Source organism: Hemitrygon akajei, chromosome 31 (assembly GCF_048418815.1).
Source record: "Hemitrygon akajei chromosome 31, sHemAka1.3, whole genome shotgun sequence".
NCBI classification, from domain to species: domain Eukaryota; kingdom Metazoa; phylum Chordata; class Chondrichthyes; order Myliobatiformes; family Dasyatidae; genus Hemitrygon; species Hemitrygon akajei.
The window spans coordinates 18,336,153-18,354,795 of record NC_133154.1 but is presented as its reverse complement, the minus strand read 5'-3'; the positions used below and the strand labels follow the sequence as shown (position 1 = coordinate 18,354,795).

Below are 18,643 nucleotides of genomic sequence, written 5' to 3'. Positions count from 1 at the left end.
ACACTGTTGTCGTTGAATAAAGGTAGCACAACCAGTCATCTAGCACCTCATCTGTGACCAACAAAGATTTAAATATCCCTGTCAAGGCCCCAGTAACCTCCTCTCTTCCTGCTTTTGCAGGAAGCTTTTTATGGGGATACATCTTTTCAGACCCCAAGGATCAGCTACCTTGATGCACATAAAGACATTAAATGTCTCCTTTTTACTTTCGACACGATTAATTGCATGCTTAATGTATTGTATAGAAGGAATAGGGAATTACCTCCACTGTTCAAGTAAAACTTGCAAATGGTGCTAAACAGAAATTAATACAGATATTGCTGGAAATACTCAGCAGGTTGGGCAGCATAGCAAGAGAACCAGACTCACGCAGATTGTAAGCTGCGAGCGGAATTCGAGCATACAGGGCTGAAATGGCTAACACAAGGGGGCATAGTTTGAAGATGCTTGGAAGCAGGTACGGGGGGAATGCCAGAGGTACGTTTTTCACACAGAGGGTGGTGGGTGAATGGAATGCACTGTCAGCGATGGTGGTAGAGGGTCTTTTATGAGACTCTTAGATAGGTACGTGGAGCTTAGAAAAATAGATCGCTATGTGATAGGGAAATTCTAGGCAGTTTCTAGAGTAGGTTACATGGTCGGCACAACATTGTGGGCCGAAGGGCCTGTAATGTGCTGTAGATTTGTATGTTCTGTATGCACATCAAGTCAGCTCTGATTTTTTTTCAACTGGATACTCCCTCCTTCTCTCCATTACCCTTAGCTCCCTTACCAATTGATAATCTGCTAACCTCTGCCTTAAATACACCCAGCTGGCCTCCATAGTCCCCTTGGCAACAAATTCCACAGTTTCGCCACTCTCTTAGCTTTTGAAATCCCTCATTTCAGTTTTAAAGGGTTGTCCCTTTATTCTGAGACTGTGCCCTTAGATCCAAAACTCTCCTGGTAATGGAGACAGCTTCTCCACATCCATTCTATTCAGGCCCTTCGGGTCCCAGCAGGTTTCAATGAGATTCACCCCCTCCCCCTGCCCCATCCTTCTGAACGCCATCAACTATAGGCTTGGAAGTATCAAACACTCCTCTTCTTAAGCCTTTCATTCCTGTGAACCTCCTCTGGTTCCTCTCCAGCACCAGCACAATATCCCAAATGAGCTCTGTCCAACGTTTTATGAAGCCTCAGCAGTGCATCATGGTTTTTACCTTCTTGTTCCTCTTGAAATGAACGCTAACGTTGCATTTATGTTCTTTACTACCGACTCAACGTGTAAGTTAATCTTGAGGAAATCCCAGATTAGGACTCTCAAGTCCCTTTGCACCACTGATTTGTGATTTTGCTCCCCATTTAGAAAATAGTCTGCTTTTGTATATTTCCAACCAAAGTGCAAAATGCCACACTTCCCCCCCAGACTGTATTCCATCTTCTACTTCATTGCACACTCGCCTAACCTGTCTAAGTCCTTCTGCAGACGTCCAGTATTGGTATGGTTTGCAGACATAGCCACATTACCATCAGTTCCATGGTCCAGATCATTAATGTATAAAGTTAAATGTTGTGGTCCCAACACTGGCCCATACAGAATCCCACTAGTCACTGTACTCACAAAGGAACCCCCTTATCTGCACTCTCTGCCTTCTGCTGGTCAGCTAATCTTCTGTCCACTTTCATAAATTACCTCAAACACCATGGGATCTTTCATGTTTAACATGATAAGAGGTTTGAGTAGAGGGCATGATCATTAATCTGAAGTGTTAACCTGGTTCCTCTGTTATGAGACGCTCCCAACAATGCCTGCTTCTGGGATTTAGACGGTCTAACTCTCCAGAGTACGGATATCTGGCACAGTCCCTTTAAGGGTTCAGGGCGGTCTCACAAATTGGCAGTCGTGATTTGGACACCAAGAATGGAGTATTTAAAGAGCTCCTGAACTGAGGTTTGGTGCTCAGTTGTAAGCCTACTCGTGATAGCGTCTAGCATTTGTTTTGTACTCGGTTCTCAATCCTTGCTTTGGATACTCCAGCATTTGGGTCCTAACCATCCTTGTCATCTGCCGAGTATGTACAGCATTTTTCTATTTTTTGTTTCTGGCTTCATTGAAGACTTCTTCTTGACAAAATCCTTATCATAACCAAGACCCTGTTTGCCAGTGAGTACCTGTACTGGAACTTTTGGACCAGAGACGTGGTAAGCTCTAGGGTGCAGTTCTTCAGTACTGCACCTGCAGCTTCACACGCAGAATTCAGTCTCAAATTCACCAATGTCGGGTAACTCTTTCTTTCTTTCTGGATCAGAACTAGTTATTTCTGCATGTCATCATTTTATTTTTTATTTGTATCGTCTGGTCTGCTGGGAAAATCCCACTATTTATCCTTACGCAATCCATAAACAAAGGACCATAACCTGCCACAATTTATCATTTGGCCTGATCTGGGGAATTCCCTTTGCTCTACACAACTCTCCCCCGCCCACGCTGTTGCAGAAATTTTATCTCTTCCCAGATCTGAAGAAGGGTGCAGGACTTGAAGCGTCAGCTGTCTCTTTCCGTTAGATACTGCCTGACCTGACCTGCTGAGTGATTCCAATGTTTTCTGCTTTTATTTCAGATATCCAGCATCTGCAGGGTTTTTTTTTTGTTTGATTTTCGTTATTGGGATCATGATTTGCCCCACCAGGAACGAGGATGGAGATGTTTTGGAGCTTATTTGTCCCACAAGCAGTTTAATTGTCCACCACCTTTCACCTCTGGTTGTGATAGGACTGCAGAGTTTTTGGTTGTGGAATCGTCTAGCTTGTGCCATTTCACATTGTGACCTCTGTTCAGCACTTGCATGTTACAGCTCATCATTTTTAGGTATTTCTAGTGTTGTTGCCAGCGTGCTCTCCGTCACCATACATTAAACCATCACCTTCTGCTTCCTACCATAAAACCCATTGGTGTCCACCTAGCTACGTAGCTCCCCCTGGATCCCATGCCGTTTGATCGTCCAGACTTGCCTTCCATCTAAGACCTCGTCAAAGACCTTGCTCAGTCCATATAGAAACCAAGCTAGGGCTCGTCTCTTTGGAGTGAAGAAGGATGAGAGGAGACTTGATATAGATGCACAAGATCAACAGAGTGGATAGCAGGCACCTTATTCCGAAGGGAGAAATGGCTAATGCAAGAGGGCATATTTTTAAGATGATGTTGGAAGCCATTTTTTTTTTAGTAACTCTTTTTATAAGATTGGTACTTTTTAACAAGCTCATGTACGTGGTGGTTCATCCCCACTCACTGGCAGAAAGTGGTAAAGCAGCTAAACTAACGGTTTGTAACCTTTCTCATTTTTCATTGGCTAATTACCAGCACATCGCCCATGTGGTGTAATTGTTTTAATTATATAGCCTATTAACTAGTTTATTCTCTATCAAAGGAATTTTCCTTATTTTATCTATAAAAGTGAAGGATTTTTCAGAGGTGCCATCTTGGCTTCGTTATTCCTTTGTCTTCGTGCCCATACACCTCCTAGTGTCATTTCTTGGCTCTTTGCTTAAGTTGCTTAGTGTTTGTATGCTTGTTTGCACCCTAAGTTAAACCAAAATCGTGGAATTAAGACTACTCATCATTTCTGAACCCTAAGGATCAGAAAATAAATGGAGATCCAACAGTGATGAGGGGAAAGTTTAGGGGTGTATTGGAGGTAGGTTATTTTACACAGGGAGTGGTAAGTGTGTGGAATGCACCACCTGGGCTGGTGGTAGAGGCTGATACATTAGGGGGTTTCAGGAGACTCTTAGATAGGCACATGGATGAAAGGAAAAATGGAGGCCTACGTGGGAGGGGAGTGTTAGATTGATCTTGGAATCGGTTAACATGTCGACACAACATTGTGGGCCAAAGGGCCTGTAGGGTGTTTACTGTCCTGCGTTCTAAGATGCCCATCATCCTGCCCTTGTCAGTTGTGTTCAAAACAAAATATCCACATGGACCAGACTGGCTAAGGTCGGCAGACTTCCTTGCCTGATAGGCTTTTAATTAACCAGAAAGTCATATCATGGTCATCACTGCTGAGAGTACAGGCAGTCCTCACCTTAACCTTGTTTATTCATTATTGTTTCACTCGTCATTGCCTAAACTGAATCCATCAGCACTCACCTTGCCTGGTATTGATGAGCAATGGTGTCATCTATTCAGTCATTGTCCTGAGTGTAGAGCAACCCCAAACCTGAAAACCGCAAAGGTAAGTGCTTTATTCACGCTCTATTCTTCATCCAAACCACTACCCTCTGAGTCACTTATCTGCCCCCTCCTACCCACCCCACACTGTCACCACTTGCTAGCACTGGCCTGTCTCTTGGCTTGACCTTCAGCCTAGGAAAGGGATTCACGATGTTGTTCCGATTCATGTCACACTTTCTGGGAATGTAATTCAGTGTCAGATAATGGATTATTAATTTGACAGGGAAAAGTGGCGGTGAGCTGGAGAAGGCTGTAGTGAGGAGAGAGAGGGGTGAAAGGGAGAGGCACTCAGAAGCAGAGTGGGAAGAAAGTGATGAGGAGAAGGAGTATGATGAGGTGGGTGGTGTGTGCAGGCAGTTTTCATGGTGGGGGGTACAACAGAGCATTGATGTGGGAATGGGACTGTGATGAGAGACTTAGGCGAGGATGTTAATGACCTAAGTACTGGAGTACCCTAGAAACGAATTCAAGACTGAGATGAGAAAAAGGTACTTGACCAGATGCTAGACAAGGATCCTAACAAGACAGAAATCCTAAATGCAATCGCAGACCAAACCAAGGTTGAGCGGATGATTCAGCACCAAACCTGAGTTCAGGTGCTCTTTAAATATCCAAATCCTGGCGCCAAAACATGGCCGCCAATTAGCAGAGCAGCCAGAATCTTTAAAGGGACTACACCAGCTATCCTTGCTGCGGAAGATCGGAGCGTCTGAACCCCGGATGCTGGCACGGTTGGGGTGTACCATACAGTCAACAGGAAGTTATAACAGAGAGAATGGAAGATGGGGTGAAATCTCAATATGAAATGTCTTGTATGAATTTTGGGTTGCTTTTCTACCCCCTACTTCTTTAATACCAGGTTGTATGGTTGGGTTGTTTGAACTGGTGTGGGTGTCATCCAGAGAGAGACACAGTGGCTTCAGTGAATGGATTTATCTCTTTTGTAGGGATAAAAAAAATCCTCTTCAACTTAAATCAATCCTCCGGACTAAGCCCACTCACAGCAATGTCAAAATCTAAGAGGCCCGCATCCATGTCCCTCAAGGTGAGCAACAAGGTGAGTAAAGAGCAGAGAATGATGGCTTGATTTTGTAATAAATTCTGGAGTGTTTTGCCAAGTTGTTAGCAATAATGTGGAAAATGTGAAGTCCTTCACTCTGGTGACAGAACTAAAAAGGCAAAGTATTCTTTAAATAGTGAGAAGCTGAGAGATGTTGGTGTTCAGAGAGACCTGGGTGTCCTTGTACATTGAAAGCAAATGCAAAGCTAGAGCAAACAATTAGTAATTTGTAATGAATTGTAACATTTTAGAAAGGAACCAGCAGCAATAGATTTCACATGGAGTCTGGTTCACAGATTTCCTCAAATTTCTAAACCATTGCCTAAAGGCTTATAAAACCAATTCATAGGATTTAAGTACAGTCCATTTCACTGTCTCATAGTTAACTGCATCTCCAATTGATAAGGCAGAGTAAACTCGTTGAGCCTTACCCTTAATTTCACTCTGTAACAAGAGAGACCAGCTTTCTTTTGGCCACTTTAGACTCTGAGCCACTTTCTCAAAATGCTGGAAGTATTTATCAACCTCAGTCTCATCAAATGAAGAGACCAGTTTAATTTCCTGGCTGGCAATAAACGGTATGACCAGTTCCTTAGAGCCAGCAACTCCTCTCTCGAGCCTTAACTTATCCATCTCAAACCGCCTCTGCCTTTCTGCTTCTTCACTCTGTTTGTCTGCTTCTCTGGCATCAAGCTGCCTCTGTCTGTCTTTTTCCTCAGCCTCTAATTTAAATATTTCAAGCTTCATTTGTTCCATTTGTAACTGTATCTCCTCTTTACTCACAGGAAACCTCTTTAACACCTCCTCATCAAACACCTGTGTAGATATATAGTGCTCAACTATTTTCTTCTGAATCTTTGGCTTCCTCATAGCCCGCTTTATCTCAGTAAGGTTTAGCTCAATAGCAATGGCCAACCATTCATCCTTTTTGGCCTTCTCTAATGCCTCAGGGGTTGGTGTTTCCAGAAATGCCCCAATATCCATTGCTGCTGATTTCCACAACCAAGTAAATCAAAAGAAAAGTAGCCAATAAGATCGGTAATCAATAAGCTCCAAACCCGTCCATGTCCCAGACACGCCCCCAATTTGTTATGAAATGTAACGTTTTAGAAACAAACCGGCAGCAAGAGATTTCACACTGAGTCAGGTTTTGATGTTAAAACCACTATCTTTATTAGTAACTACTTATAATATAGTAACTCAACCAAGATAAACAGAAGTTAACAGTGTTATGTGTATATATGGGTGTAACTATAGCTCCCAAACTATTGGTCTTGGGGGAACAAGGTTTAGAGTCTTGAGATGGTTAAGTAGGAAAGTTCAGACATCCATGTAAGAAGTGTTGGGAGAGAGATATTTGTAATCCACTTTGTACTGGAGAAAAAAGGTGAGTACGAAGTATTCCACAGGTTCCACACTGGAAACGAGTTAAGTCGCCGTAGATCTTGTCCATCGTGTCATTCCAAATCCACGTATGAATTATCACCAAAAGTGACCTGTCACTGGAATATCGTCTTCCACTGTTACCACACAACAGACCCATGCAATGGTTAACACATAAGTGGTCCCACAAGATATCCCAAAACCCACTCCTATGGATTATATGAAGCGACAGTCATGCATTTGTTGTGCACCGTGTGCCGATGTTTAACCCAATCTTTTGGGCATCAAAGAGTTCCAAACCATAGCAGTGACAAGCTGAAATTTCAGCATGCCTCTCTTACGACTGAAGGCCTCTCTCTCTCTCTCTGTAAAAATCCAAAACAAACCGCTTCAGCCTGTGACTGACATCATAGTCCCGCCTCACTCAGGCACTTAAAGCGACAGTCCACAGTAAACGAAACCTGAGGGTTCGTAACAGATGCAAATGGTATATTTGGTCTTTATTGCAAGAGGATTTGAATACTAGAGTAAAGAGGCCTTGTTGAAAGTGCACAGGGCCTTGGTGTGACTGCACCTGCAATACTGTGGGCACCACACACAAAAAGCTGGAAGAATTCAGCAGGCCAGGCAGCATCTATGGAAGCGAATAAACAGTCAACATATCAGGCCGGATGTTGTGTGCGGGTCTGACCACCCTACCCAAGGAGGGATTTGCGTCTGATAACAAGACAGCAGGGGGAATTTGCCATGTCAGTTTGAAAGATGGTGGGTTTGTCACACAAGAAGAAATCAGAATCAGAGTCAGGTTTAATACCACTGGCATATGTCGTGAAATTCGTTAACTTTCTGGCATCACTGCAATGTTATACATAATAACAGAGAAAAAGAAGACTGAGTTAGTTTATATATTTCAATAATTAAATTGAATAAGTAATACAAAAATAGGAAATAAAAAAGTAGGAAGGTAGTATTCATGGGTTCAATATCCATTGAGATATCGGATGGCAGAGGGGAAGAAGCTGTTCCTGAATTGTTGAGTGTGTGCTTTCAGGCTTCTGAACCTTCTTCCTGATGGTAGCAATGAGAAGAGGGCATGACCTGGGTGCACACTGAGCCTCGATGTTTCAGAATTTAGAAGAATGACGGGTGATCTCATTGAAACATACACTATAGGACATGTACGCAGTGTCCACTTTATTAGGTACACCTCGTTAATGCAAATATCTAATCAACCAATCAGCAACTGAATGCATACAATCATGCAGCCATGGTCAAGATCAAGTTGTTGTTCAGATCAAATATCAGAACGGGTAAAAACGTGAGCTAAGTGACTTTGACCGTGGAATAATTGTTTTTTTCCACTGCGGTTTGTGGATCTCAGAAGCTGCTGATCTCCTGATGTTTTCGTGCTCAACAGTCTCTAGAGTTTATGAGACTGTTGCAGAAAACAAAAAAAAAAACATCTGTGGGTGAAAATGTCTTGTTAGTGAGAGATCGAAGGAGAATGGCCAGCTGAGAGGAAGGTGACAATAACTCAAATGTCCACAAGTTACAACAGCGGTGTGCAGAATGGCACCTCTGAATGCACATATTCAGTCTTGAAGTGGGTGAGCTACAGCAGCAGAACATCACGAACATGCACACAGTGGCCATTTTACCAGGTACCTACTAGACCTAATAAAATGGCCATTGAGTGTACATCGGATGATGTTTCTCCTGGCTTGGGAAAATAAGAGCCACTGTCTCAAAACGAGAGGTCGAATGTTTAGGGAAGGGATAGAAGTACCGTAGATTCCGGACTACAGAGCGCACCTGATTTTTAGCCGCTGGCACTAATTTTAGAAATAAAATCATTTTTTTAAATGTAAAGGCCGCACCGGATTTTAGGCCGCACCGGATTTTCGGCCGCAGGTGTCCCACGTTGTAATATGAGATATTTACACAGAAAGATATTACACGTGAGGATTTTTTTAACTTTTAATTAAATCCATATGGTAACAAAAACAAATACATATTGCAAATGCTTTTTTTCGAACCGTGCCCGTACGCGGCTACTTTTAAATATACGTTGCGTATACTTCTTTACTGAACAACATTCCAATATCTCCTAACGACTGGTAAAAAATATATATACTGCAGCCTACCAGGAAAAGTTATTGATCGCCTTTAACTTAAAAGCAGATTTCGCTCAGATCCAAAGCCGCTCGCGGAATCCGCTCCCCCCCTCCTTTCCGTTTCATCGCAAACGGCATTTAAAAGCAGATTTCGCTCGGATCCAAAGCCGCTCCGCCGCTCGACCCCCTCCTTTCCGTTTCATCGCAAACGGCATTTTCCCACAAGACGCCGCGAAACCGGGTGTGTCGTCATAGCATCCCGCGATGTAGTACAGAAAACAAATATAGTTTAAACTAAGAGGGTAGGTAGCACAATGCTTCGAGTGTTTTCCATGTTGATGAGGGTGAGTACAAATGACTGATTTACAATAATTTAATTGTGAAAGTGCGCTTGATTTATCGTACAATTTCATTGGACCTCTGTGAACTACTCATCAATTTTATTGGTCTACTGTTACGAGGCAAAATGTTTACGAGGCGGCATGAAAAAAACCTTGCATTAGCCGCTCCGGATTATTGGCCGCAAAGTTCAAAGCTGTTCAAAATGTGGGAAAAAAGTAGCGGCTTAAAATCCGGAATCTACGGTAATTTCTTTTCCCTGAAGATGGTGACTCTTTGGAATTCCCTATACCAAAGAGCTGTGGAGGCCCAGCTGTTAGAGTATATTTGGGTCAGAGATTGATAAATTTTTGGGTATTCGAGGAATCTAGGGACACAGGAAAATTACATTAAATGCTGAAGGGGTCAAGTGGTTTATTCCTACCCCGTTTAATATTTATGTTCTAAGTTGAAACCTAGCTATGTGTAAAAACATAAGTAATGAGAAGCTAGGTACAGTGAAGTTTTAATATCATCCTCCTTGCTGTCTCCACTCTCACATTCTCCTCTCCCCACCTGTCTCCCAGCAATATCCTCCCCCCTTCCTGATTCAATCCTTCACCCTTCCTTGGTCCACCGATCACCTAGCCCCTCTCCTCTTTAAACTGGCTATCTTCCCTCTCTACACCCAGTCCTCTCACGGGGTTTCGACCCAAAATATTGACCATTCCTACTCCCCCCCCCCCCCCAACAGATGCTTCTCAACACTCTGGGTTCCTCCAGCAGATTGTTTCTTGCATCTTCTCAGATTCTAAACTCGATCTGCATGAAAAATATTTTTTGCAGATTCTGCATCACGCTCCCCCAAATGCTCCAACTTGTCATCTTCGACCTATGCCCTCTGGTTTTAGACAGTGCATAAGGGAAATTTTCTCATTATCTACCCTGTCTATGCCTTCATAATTGTGGACCTCTCAGGTCCCCATTCAGCCTCCTCCACTCAAAGCAAACCCAGCCCATCCCACCCATCCCCTCCCCATAACAAAAACCTCCTGTCCTAGTGAATCTCCTCTACACCCTCTCCAGTAGCATCAGAACGGCACATAATGTTCAGCCAACAATTTTGTAGTGACCAGCTCATGAAACACGCTGTCCACAATGTGATGCTCTGTTGTGGGTTCAGAGACAGCTCTCGCGGTAGAACACAGTCAGTCAGCAGTTCAGTGGGCACACATCCTGCACACACACTTGCCACGAGAGATGTCCCACATAGCAAGGGAAAAGCACACCACAGGACTGAGTTCTCCTGTCGTGAACGATCCTTTGGATTGAAACTAAGAGAGTAATTATACGAGAGGCTATTTTCTAATTCGAGCACAACTTATCAAAATCTAAGGTCCATATCTTTACTTTCAGAATTAAAGCAGCAAAGAAGTTTGTTTATTTGTCATTCAACCATACATGAATACAAATGAATACAGCCAAACGAAACTGTGTCATTCCAGGACCAAGGTTCAAAACACAGTACCAACAGTCACACACAGTATAAAGCACATGTAGCACATATAAGATAGCAGTAAAATACAGTCACAAAAAATATAGTCCAAGACCTTGAGAGCGTATCTGTTGCAACAATCTGTAGTCAAACTCAATACGGCTTGTATTTTGCTGAGTGAGCAGTAGGGGGCAGCACCAAATCCAGCATGTTGCCACACCACGTTGCCTCCGGCGGAGGCCAGATCATGAGATTTAAGTAAAGTGGAGTTAGGTAAATATTTGAAAGGTTAAGGAGTACAGAGAAAAATTACAAGGATGTTACCCGTACTGGACGATCTGAGTTATAAGGAAAGATTGAATAGGCTAGAATTTTATCCTGTAGGACGTAGACGATTGAGAGATTTATAGAGTGATACAGAATTATGAGGGTACACAAAATAAATACAAACAGGCTTTTTTCACTCAAGTTGGTTGAAGCTACAACTACAAGAGGTCATGGGTTAAGGGTGAAAGGTGGTTTAAGGGGAACATGAGGGTCATGAGTGTGGAACGAGCTATATGGTGTATGTGAGCTCATTTGCGACTTTTAAGATGTTTGGATAGGAACGTGGATAGTAGGGATAGGGAGAGCTGTGGTCCCAGTGCAGGTCAGTGGGAGTGAGCTGGTTAAATGTTTTGGCATGGACTAGATGGGCCAAAGGGCCTGTTTCTGTGCTGTACTTTTCTATGACTCTAACTCTGACTCCTCTCTCCAGGGTGGCTGCACTCAGGCGACACTGTGGCCTGAGGCCTAGTTCTCATTATGAACGAGTCCACGCAGCTCCCTCGCCCCCCCCCCCCCCCACCCGCTGTCCATCAATAAATCAGTGAATCAGACTTGCAGCATTGCACATTAACAATGTCCAACAGGGTCCTGCAATCACAAGGAAAGCCACTCGATGTTAGACTGCACACTTCCTTTGCGCGCTGACTCCTCTGACGCAGGCGTCAGCACGATCTACACCATCCAGCTCCTTCAGTTCTCCACCAACCAGCAACTCTCTGATGGGGTGGACCTGCAGCACTTTGAGTTCTTAATGTCCAGCAGGGTCTTGAAATTGTAAAAAAAATACATCCAAAAAAGGACAACATCCTTGGTTGACCCCATAGAAGCTGCTGAGACTGAGCGTGCTGTCATCTTACTGGAATTATTACCTAGAACACTACCTTGTCATAATATTACAGGTTGTAGTCACTGACTTAGATTATGTGAAATTTGTTGTTTTGTGGCAACAATACAGCGCAAAGTCATTAAACATTACTGTGAACTACAAAAATAAATAGTGTAAAAAAGGAGTAACTTTTTGCACTATTTATTTATTTTAATAGCTTATAGCAATTCTATCAACTTGCACTGTACTGCTGTTACAAAACAACAAATTCCATGTCATCTTAGTCGGTGACCATAAACCTGTCTCTGATTCTAACATTACAGGTCCTATATAAACACTGATGACATCTGGTACATTCAAGTTACCTGAGAGAGCAGAATTGAAAATGGGGAAGGGTATCTGTGTTAAGAAAGGGTAACATTGGGATCTTAGAGAAATCTTGGCTCAGTATGTCAGGAAATTGAATCACTTTGAGTATAGGTAAGAACTAGTGAAAGAAAGAGATCTCTGTTGTAAGTAGCCTATTGCTCCCCAAAGCAGTAGGGGCAGTGTTACATTGTGTATAACATAAATGATCTTTCGTCAGAACTGGAAAAGTGAGGAAAAATATGTTTTAAGCTGAAGAGAGGGGTAGGGGTGGAGGGATGAGAAGGGAGAGTCAGTGATAGGGTGTAGACCAAGGGAGAGTGGGTAGAGCAGCCGTCTCACAGTTCCAGTGACCAGGATTTAATCCTGACTTCCGGCAGATTTACAAGGATCGCTGCCACAAGAAAGTGACATCCATCATCAAGGACCCTCCCACCCACATCCAATCTAGGCCATGCTCTCTCCTCACTTCTACCAGCGGGCAGGATGTACAGGAACCTTGAGACCCACACCATGAAGTTCAGTAACATTTATTACCCTACAACCATCAAGCTCCCAAGCCATTGTGCTTAACTTCACTCTCACCTCAGCTCTGATCCAACTCCACAGCCCAGACTCACTACAAGAACTCTACATTTCATCTTCTCAATATTATTTGTGGGGGGTGGCATGGTAGCACCAGCGACCGGGTTCAATTACCGTCACGGTCTGTAGGAAGTTTGTACGTTTTCCCTGTGACTGTGTGGGTTTCCTTCGGGCGCTCTGGTTTCCAAAGTGACAACCAGGTGGACAGGTCAGTAGTTTACTTCTATCAAAATCTCTACCAGACAGATGGATTATGATCAGCATGCCTTCACAGATCTCTCTTCAGCCAGAGGGGATAACTTCACTTGTCCCATCGCTGAACTGTTCCCATAACCTATTAGCTCACTTTCAAGGACTCTTCATCTCATGTTCTCAATGCTTATTTATGATTATTATTTATATTTTTTCTCAGTTTAAGCTGGTAAAACCTGAGGTACAGGTATAGCCAAGCACATACACATTTCTCAATTGCTAGGAACTTTTGGACCATTCTAGTGGTGTTTAGATTTGTGGTTTTCTGAAGATTTACATAAATATGTGTAGTCCTAATTGTTTAATACTATTGTGTAGTGTCTTTGAGATGATAACAGCTATAGATATTATGATTGGGACAATGTAAACCCTGTTCATGCTCCATAGTCTTTCAATTTATTATTATTATTTCATTTTTTCCCTCTTTCTTTATGTAGTTCCACAGTTTGATCTTTTGTTCTTATATTTTTTCTTATATTTTGGTTGTACTCCATCCTATTGAGTGCAGTCTTTCCTTGATTCTATTATAATTCTTGTATTTAGTGTGATTGCTCACAAGAAAATGAATCTCAGGGTTGTATATGGTGACATACACAGTATGTACTTTGATAATAAATTTACTTTGAACAGGGTCCCTGAATGGTGGGGATGTAAAAGGGCAGTTATTGCATCTTCTGTAGTTGCATGGAAAGTGGCTTGAGAAGGGTTGTGGTTGCTGGAAGTGGAAGAGCTTTTGAGGGCTTTGCAAAGGGAATGGTCTCTCGGTACTGACACCCTCGTGGTTCTCTGCAACTACAAACTTTTCTGGTATCTCACTTCCACATTGTTTGAATATATTACAAGAGACAGAAGAGTGGGGTGCTTTGGACTGGATGCTCATGGTAGAAACATTTCATTTAAAGAGGATGTTTGAGGGTGAAGGGACCAGGGAAAAACTAGTTACATTTTGAATATTGGTTTCAATTCCACTTGACAATTAATGCTGATTTTCTGCGTACAGACTCCATTTTGCAACGCATGCAGTGAGACACACTTTATAGCGACTCCACTTTTTTAAAATATATTTTACATCCCACTGACAGACTCCTTTCAAGTCTGATGATTTATTACTTTTGTTGAAAGATTTATGATTTAATTACGATGGCCGGAAGTCGATCTGGTATTGAACTGAGAAGCGGCAAGACTTTTCCTGAAACGGAACGAACTGAACATAAAGAAACTGGAGGAACCTGTTACTTTAGCAGGAATATTCTCTTCAATACAAGATATGAAGTTTGAATTTGGATCGCTCAATACTAAGATTGATAAGCTGACGGATACCAATGGGAAGCTTGAAAAATCTAACTTTAATGTCCAAGAATCTTTGAAGAATCTGGACTTACAGTCTTTTTTTTGTATGAATTACCAAGAGGAGTTGTGGCTCTTTGTTTATACACAATAGCTTAGTATATTTATATGACTTTGACGGTATATATCCCTTTTGTTGTTCGTATGTTTTTTGCATTATGTATTTGATATAACTTCTCTGATTTGCATCTATTCATTTTTTTGTTTAAAAATCAATAAAAGAAGATTGAAAATGAAATTTAAAAATGATTTTCTGCGTTCAGCTTTCTACAGAAAGGAAAGAACACATCTTGTCAAGACTGCCACTAGATTCACCATCCAAACCGAAGAGTTTAGAAAGCGAACAGGAATCCATTACAGATCTGCTGGAAACCGAGACCTGCCAAAGGGACGAGCGGCCAGCCAGGTCCCCTGGTGAGAATGGAGCCATGTTGTATGGATGATGAGCAAAACATTATCAAATGCTGTGAATGAAGTACAGTGGATTCCAGTTAATTAGAACACCAGTGGGACCAATCCGTTTTGGCCCAATTAAGCAGTTGCCCTAAATAGCTGAAGATTCATGGAAATAGTTAAAAAGGTATAAGTATCATTTAACTGAGTAACAAGTTGTGTATTAGTTCCTAATGGTTATTGATGGAGAATTCATCCAGTATATGGTGCTGTGTTCTTCTGATTATCTGTAAATGAACACAATCAGCACAAACTCCTAGTGCAGATAATGGACTGCCTTCATACAATGTTTTCGACGACTGCCTCCTCCAAATCTTCGTTTTCATTTTAACATTCAAGATGATTGTTGATACCTTCAAATTCTTCATAGTTCCACTTGTTGAAGTAGTGAAGCTGATTCGTTTTAGCTCCCAGCTGTCTCTGGCATCTCCGAGCATGAATGCTTGAAACTGCAGTGAACAAAACAGTTTGGAATTTACTTTCACAAACAAGAGAAAATCTACAGATGGTGGAAATCCAAGAAACACACACTAAGTGCTGGAGGAACTCAGCAAAAAAGTACAGTTGGCGTTTCGTGCCAAGAGCCTTGCCCAAAACGTCGACAATTTACTCTTTTCCCTAGATGCTGCCTGGCCTGGTGACTTCCTCCAGCATTTTGTGTGTGTTGTCTGAATTTCCTTACTGCTTATTTCTCAGCAACTATCAGTGATGGTAGGGGTATGAAGGGCTAAGATCCGGGTGCAGGTCAATGGGAGTAGGCAGTTTAAATGGTTTGGCACAGAACTAGACGTGCCGAAGTGTTTCTGCACTGTATTTTTCTATGACTCTATGACAAAAATTACTGCTTTTTAAACACAAACACATGCAGCTGCTGATATTTAAAAACAGTTTGGTCCAAGCATGACGTAGTGTCTAATGGCCACACAGGTGCACATGATTGACACTAGTTAAAAACTGTTCGGCAAGTCTCCTGCCCCAGTTAAGTGGCATTGTGTCCCAAATAAATGAAGGGAATCCTGGCTATTTTCTCAATTAGTTTTTGTCTTTTAAGAATTGTCCCAAATAAGCAGCTTCCCGGATTAACTGATGGTCCAATTAACCGGAATCCACTGTATTTGCATTTGGTTCTGAGGGTGGTTCATGTTGCAAAAAGGAACGCAGCGAGTGTGCCTTCCATCTGGGTGAGATTGGGTTGCACGGGTGCTCTGTGTGCATGTGTGAAAGACCCCCATGCACAGAAGCACAAGCGCCCTCTGTGTGCAATCTTGTGGTATCAGGTACAAAAGAGCAGTGTGATAATCGTAGGAGACTAATCTTCATTGACTGGCCGGTGGTGTAGTGGCATCAGCACTGGACTTTGGAGTGAGTGGCCCTGGGTTCAAATCCAGCCAGGTCAGAAGAAAGTCCTGGCAAATTTACTCTGTATCATGAAAAACCCCATGGACAACTTCAGTAACCACAGGGTTGCAATGAATCAATGGCACTGAACAACAATCTTCATTAGATTGATCTGTAGCCTACAATTTTCCTCACCATTAACAACACCACCACCTTCTGTGTCATTATTAATCTTACTTTAGACATTTATATCCAAATTGTTATTATATATGCATATAGTAAGCAGAAAGGGTTCCAGCACAGATGCCAGGTATACAGTCCTTGAAACTTAGAGAGTTGTGGTCACTATTTCAAAATGCTCTCGCACTCACACTCCGACCACTTGCCTGGTTACGTTCCCTCTACTATTGCCCCTTCTCCAGTTGGACTATCTCCAAAAGGCTCCTGTGAATATTCCCTCTAAACCTTTCATAGTTTGGCCATGTCAGTTAATATTGAGGAAGTTAGAAGTCCTTGATATTTTAATTCAAACACTCACACACCTCCCTGTAATTTTTTTGTGCATCTACTCATCACTGACTTGTATTGTGATACCAGCTCCTCACTCACAATTAGCTGGTCCTAGTTTACTTGGATATTCTAAATCTTAGAATATTGACTTACCAATCCTGCCTTTCATCAAACCTCTGTGACAGGAAAAGTATCATATTCCATGTGCTGATCAGGCTCTCAGTTTAACATTTTTACCAATCAGACCCTTGGTAAAAATAGATGCAATTTCACCTTCCGTTGGTTTATTACACCTCCATCTGCTCTGCACATTGAACTGCTCTTTCTTTATTTGACTGTATCTATCCCACAAAGGGACACTTATTTTGTGCCCCAACCCCTGTTGTTAGACTAGATCACTAGATATTGGAGCAGAATGAGGCCACTCAGCCCATTGAGTCTGCTCCTCTATTCCATCTAGGCTGATTTATTATCCCTCTCAACCCCCATTCTTATGCCTTCTCCCTCTAACCTTTGATGCCCTGACATAAAGAACCTATCAACTTCTGCTTTAAATATATCCAATGATTTGTCCTCCACAGCCATCTATGGCAATGATTCACCATCTGCTGGCTAAAGAAATTCCTCCTCGCTGTTCCTAGACTCCCCCACTACAGGAAACATCCTCTCCACCAACACTCTATCTAGGCCTTTCAATATTTGATAGGTTTCAATAAGTTTCCCCTCCAGCCCCCCATTCTTTGAAACTCCAGTGAGTACATGCTCAGAGTCATCAAAGGCTTCTCATACATTAACCCTTTCACTTCCAGGATTATTCTCGTGGACCTCCTCTGGACCTTCTCCACTGCTAGCACATGCAGTATGTTCTTAGATAAGGAGCCCAAAACTGCTCACAATACTCGAAGTTTAAACCCTCCCTAACAGTGGAAGTGAACCTCTGTGCAAGGAAATTGGATCATTCCAGGTCCGGTGCAACATTTCCACCTTACCCAAGGATCCAGAAATTTAAACCCTTCCCTCTAGCTATATATCGGACCTATAATTCTTTCAGAAGCATGTGACATTGGAACTAATCCAGAGATTATGACTTTAGATATCCCACTCTTTACTCTACTACCTATCTCCCTAAATTTGTGTTGCAGGGACCTCATCCACTTTATAGCTTTGCCATTGTAGACTATAACGTCTTTCCCTTCAGAGTGAACTGTATTTATTTTGTGCTATCATTGACCTTAATACAAGGGAAGCAACTCATCATTCTGGACTTGTGCCATAGCACCAAAGTACCTGTCTATTACCCTCACTATCAAGTCCTCAGCGATAGAACTCACTCAACATTTTTCCAATTTTAGAGTGAGCTGTAGACTGAGGCTTCCCTGCCTGCCTCCCGTCCTCTACCTGGATGTCGCCTACTTCTTCTCTGAATGCCTTTCCTTAAGATGTCAGATGACCACTTCAAAAAATATGCTATCCTTGTAATTTACCCTTGCAAACTCTGAAAAGCCAGTGCTTAGAAGTGGCTCAGCTGGGGACATCTTCCACTGATATGTTGAATGGAATTGATCACCAACACAAAAGACAGCTCAGAACTAGGCGTTCATTAGAATCTGTGGACCATCCGCAGCAGTAGAAATGTACACCACAGCATTCTATAACCTCGTGCCTAGCATATCCTTGTTCAACCATTGCATCAAATCAGAATCTATGGGAAGTACAGAAGACCAGGAACAGTACTGAGTCTGTGAAAATGAGCTCTGAAGGTGAAGCTGAAATCGGGACAATAACTGACGGAGATAGGTGATCTCACAACTATTAGATCAGCTCAAACCTCTGCAAATGACTGTACTGCTAGATCCGTCTCTAACCACATCATTAAGTTCACTGATGACACAACAGCCTCATGAGCAACAATGATGAGTCAACGTACAGAGAGGAGGTAGAACAACTTGAGGGCTGATGCGAACACAACAACTTGAGTCTCAACGTGGACAAGACCAAACAGATCATTGTAGACCTCAGGAAGTTACAGGCTGATCACTCCCTATCGTACATC

The 18,643-nt window shown here is 42.4% G+C and overlaps 1 protein-coding gene across 1 annotated transcript in view; it reads left to right on the top strand.

Moving 5' to 3' along the window:
• The window catches only part of LOC140719001 (protein FAM227A-like), a 71,803-nt gene that overhangs the window by 46,706 nt on the left and 6,454 nt on the right, over nucleotides 1-18,643 (top strand). Inside the window, exons 11-12 of the mRNA XM_073033309.1 lie at nucleotides 5,164-5,273; nucleotides 14,553-14,703. Coding sequence (XP_072889410.1) covers nucleotides 5,164-5,273; nucleotides 14,553-14,703 — 261 coding nt within the window. The remainder of the gene's footprint in view (nucleotides 1-5,163; nucleotides 5,274-14,552; nucleotides 14,704-18,643) is intronic.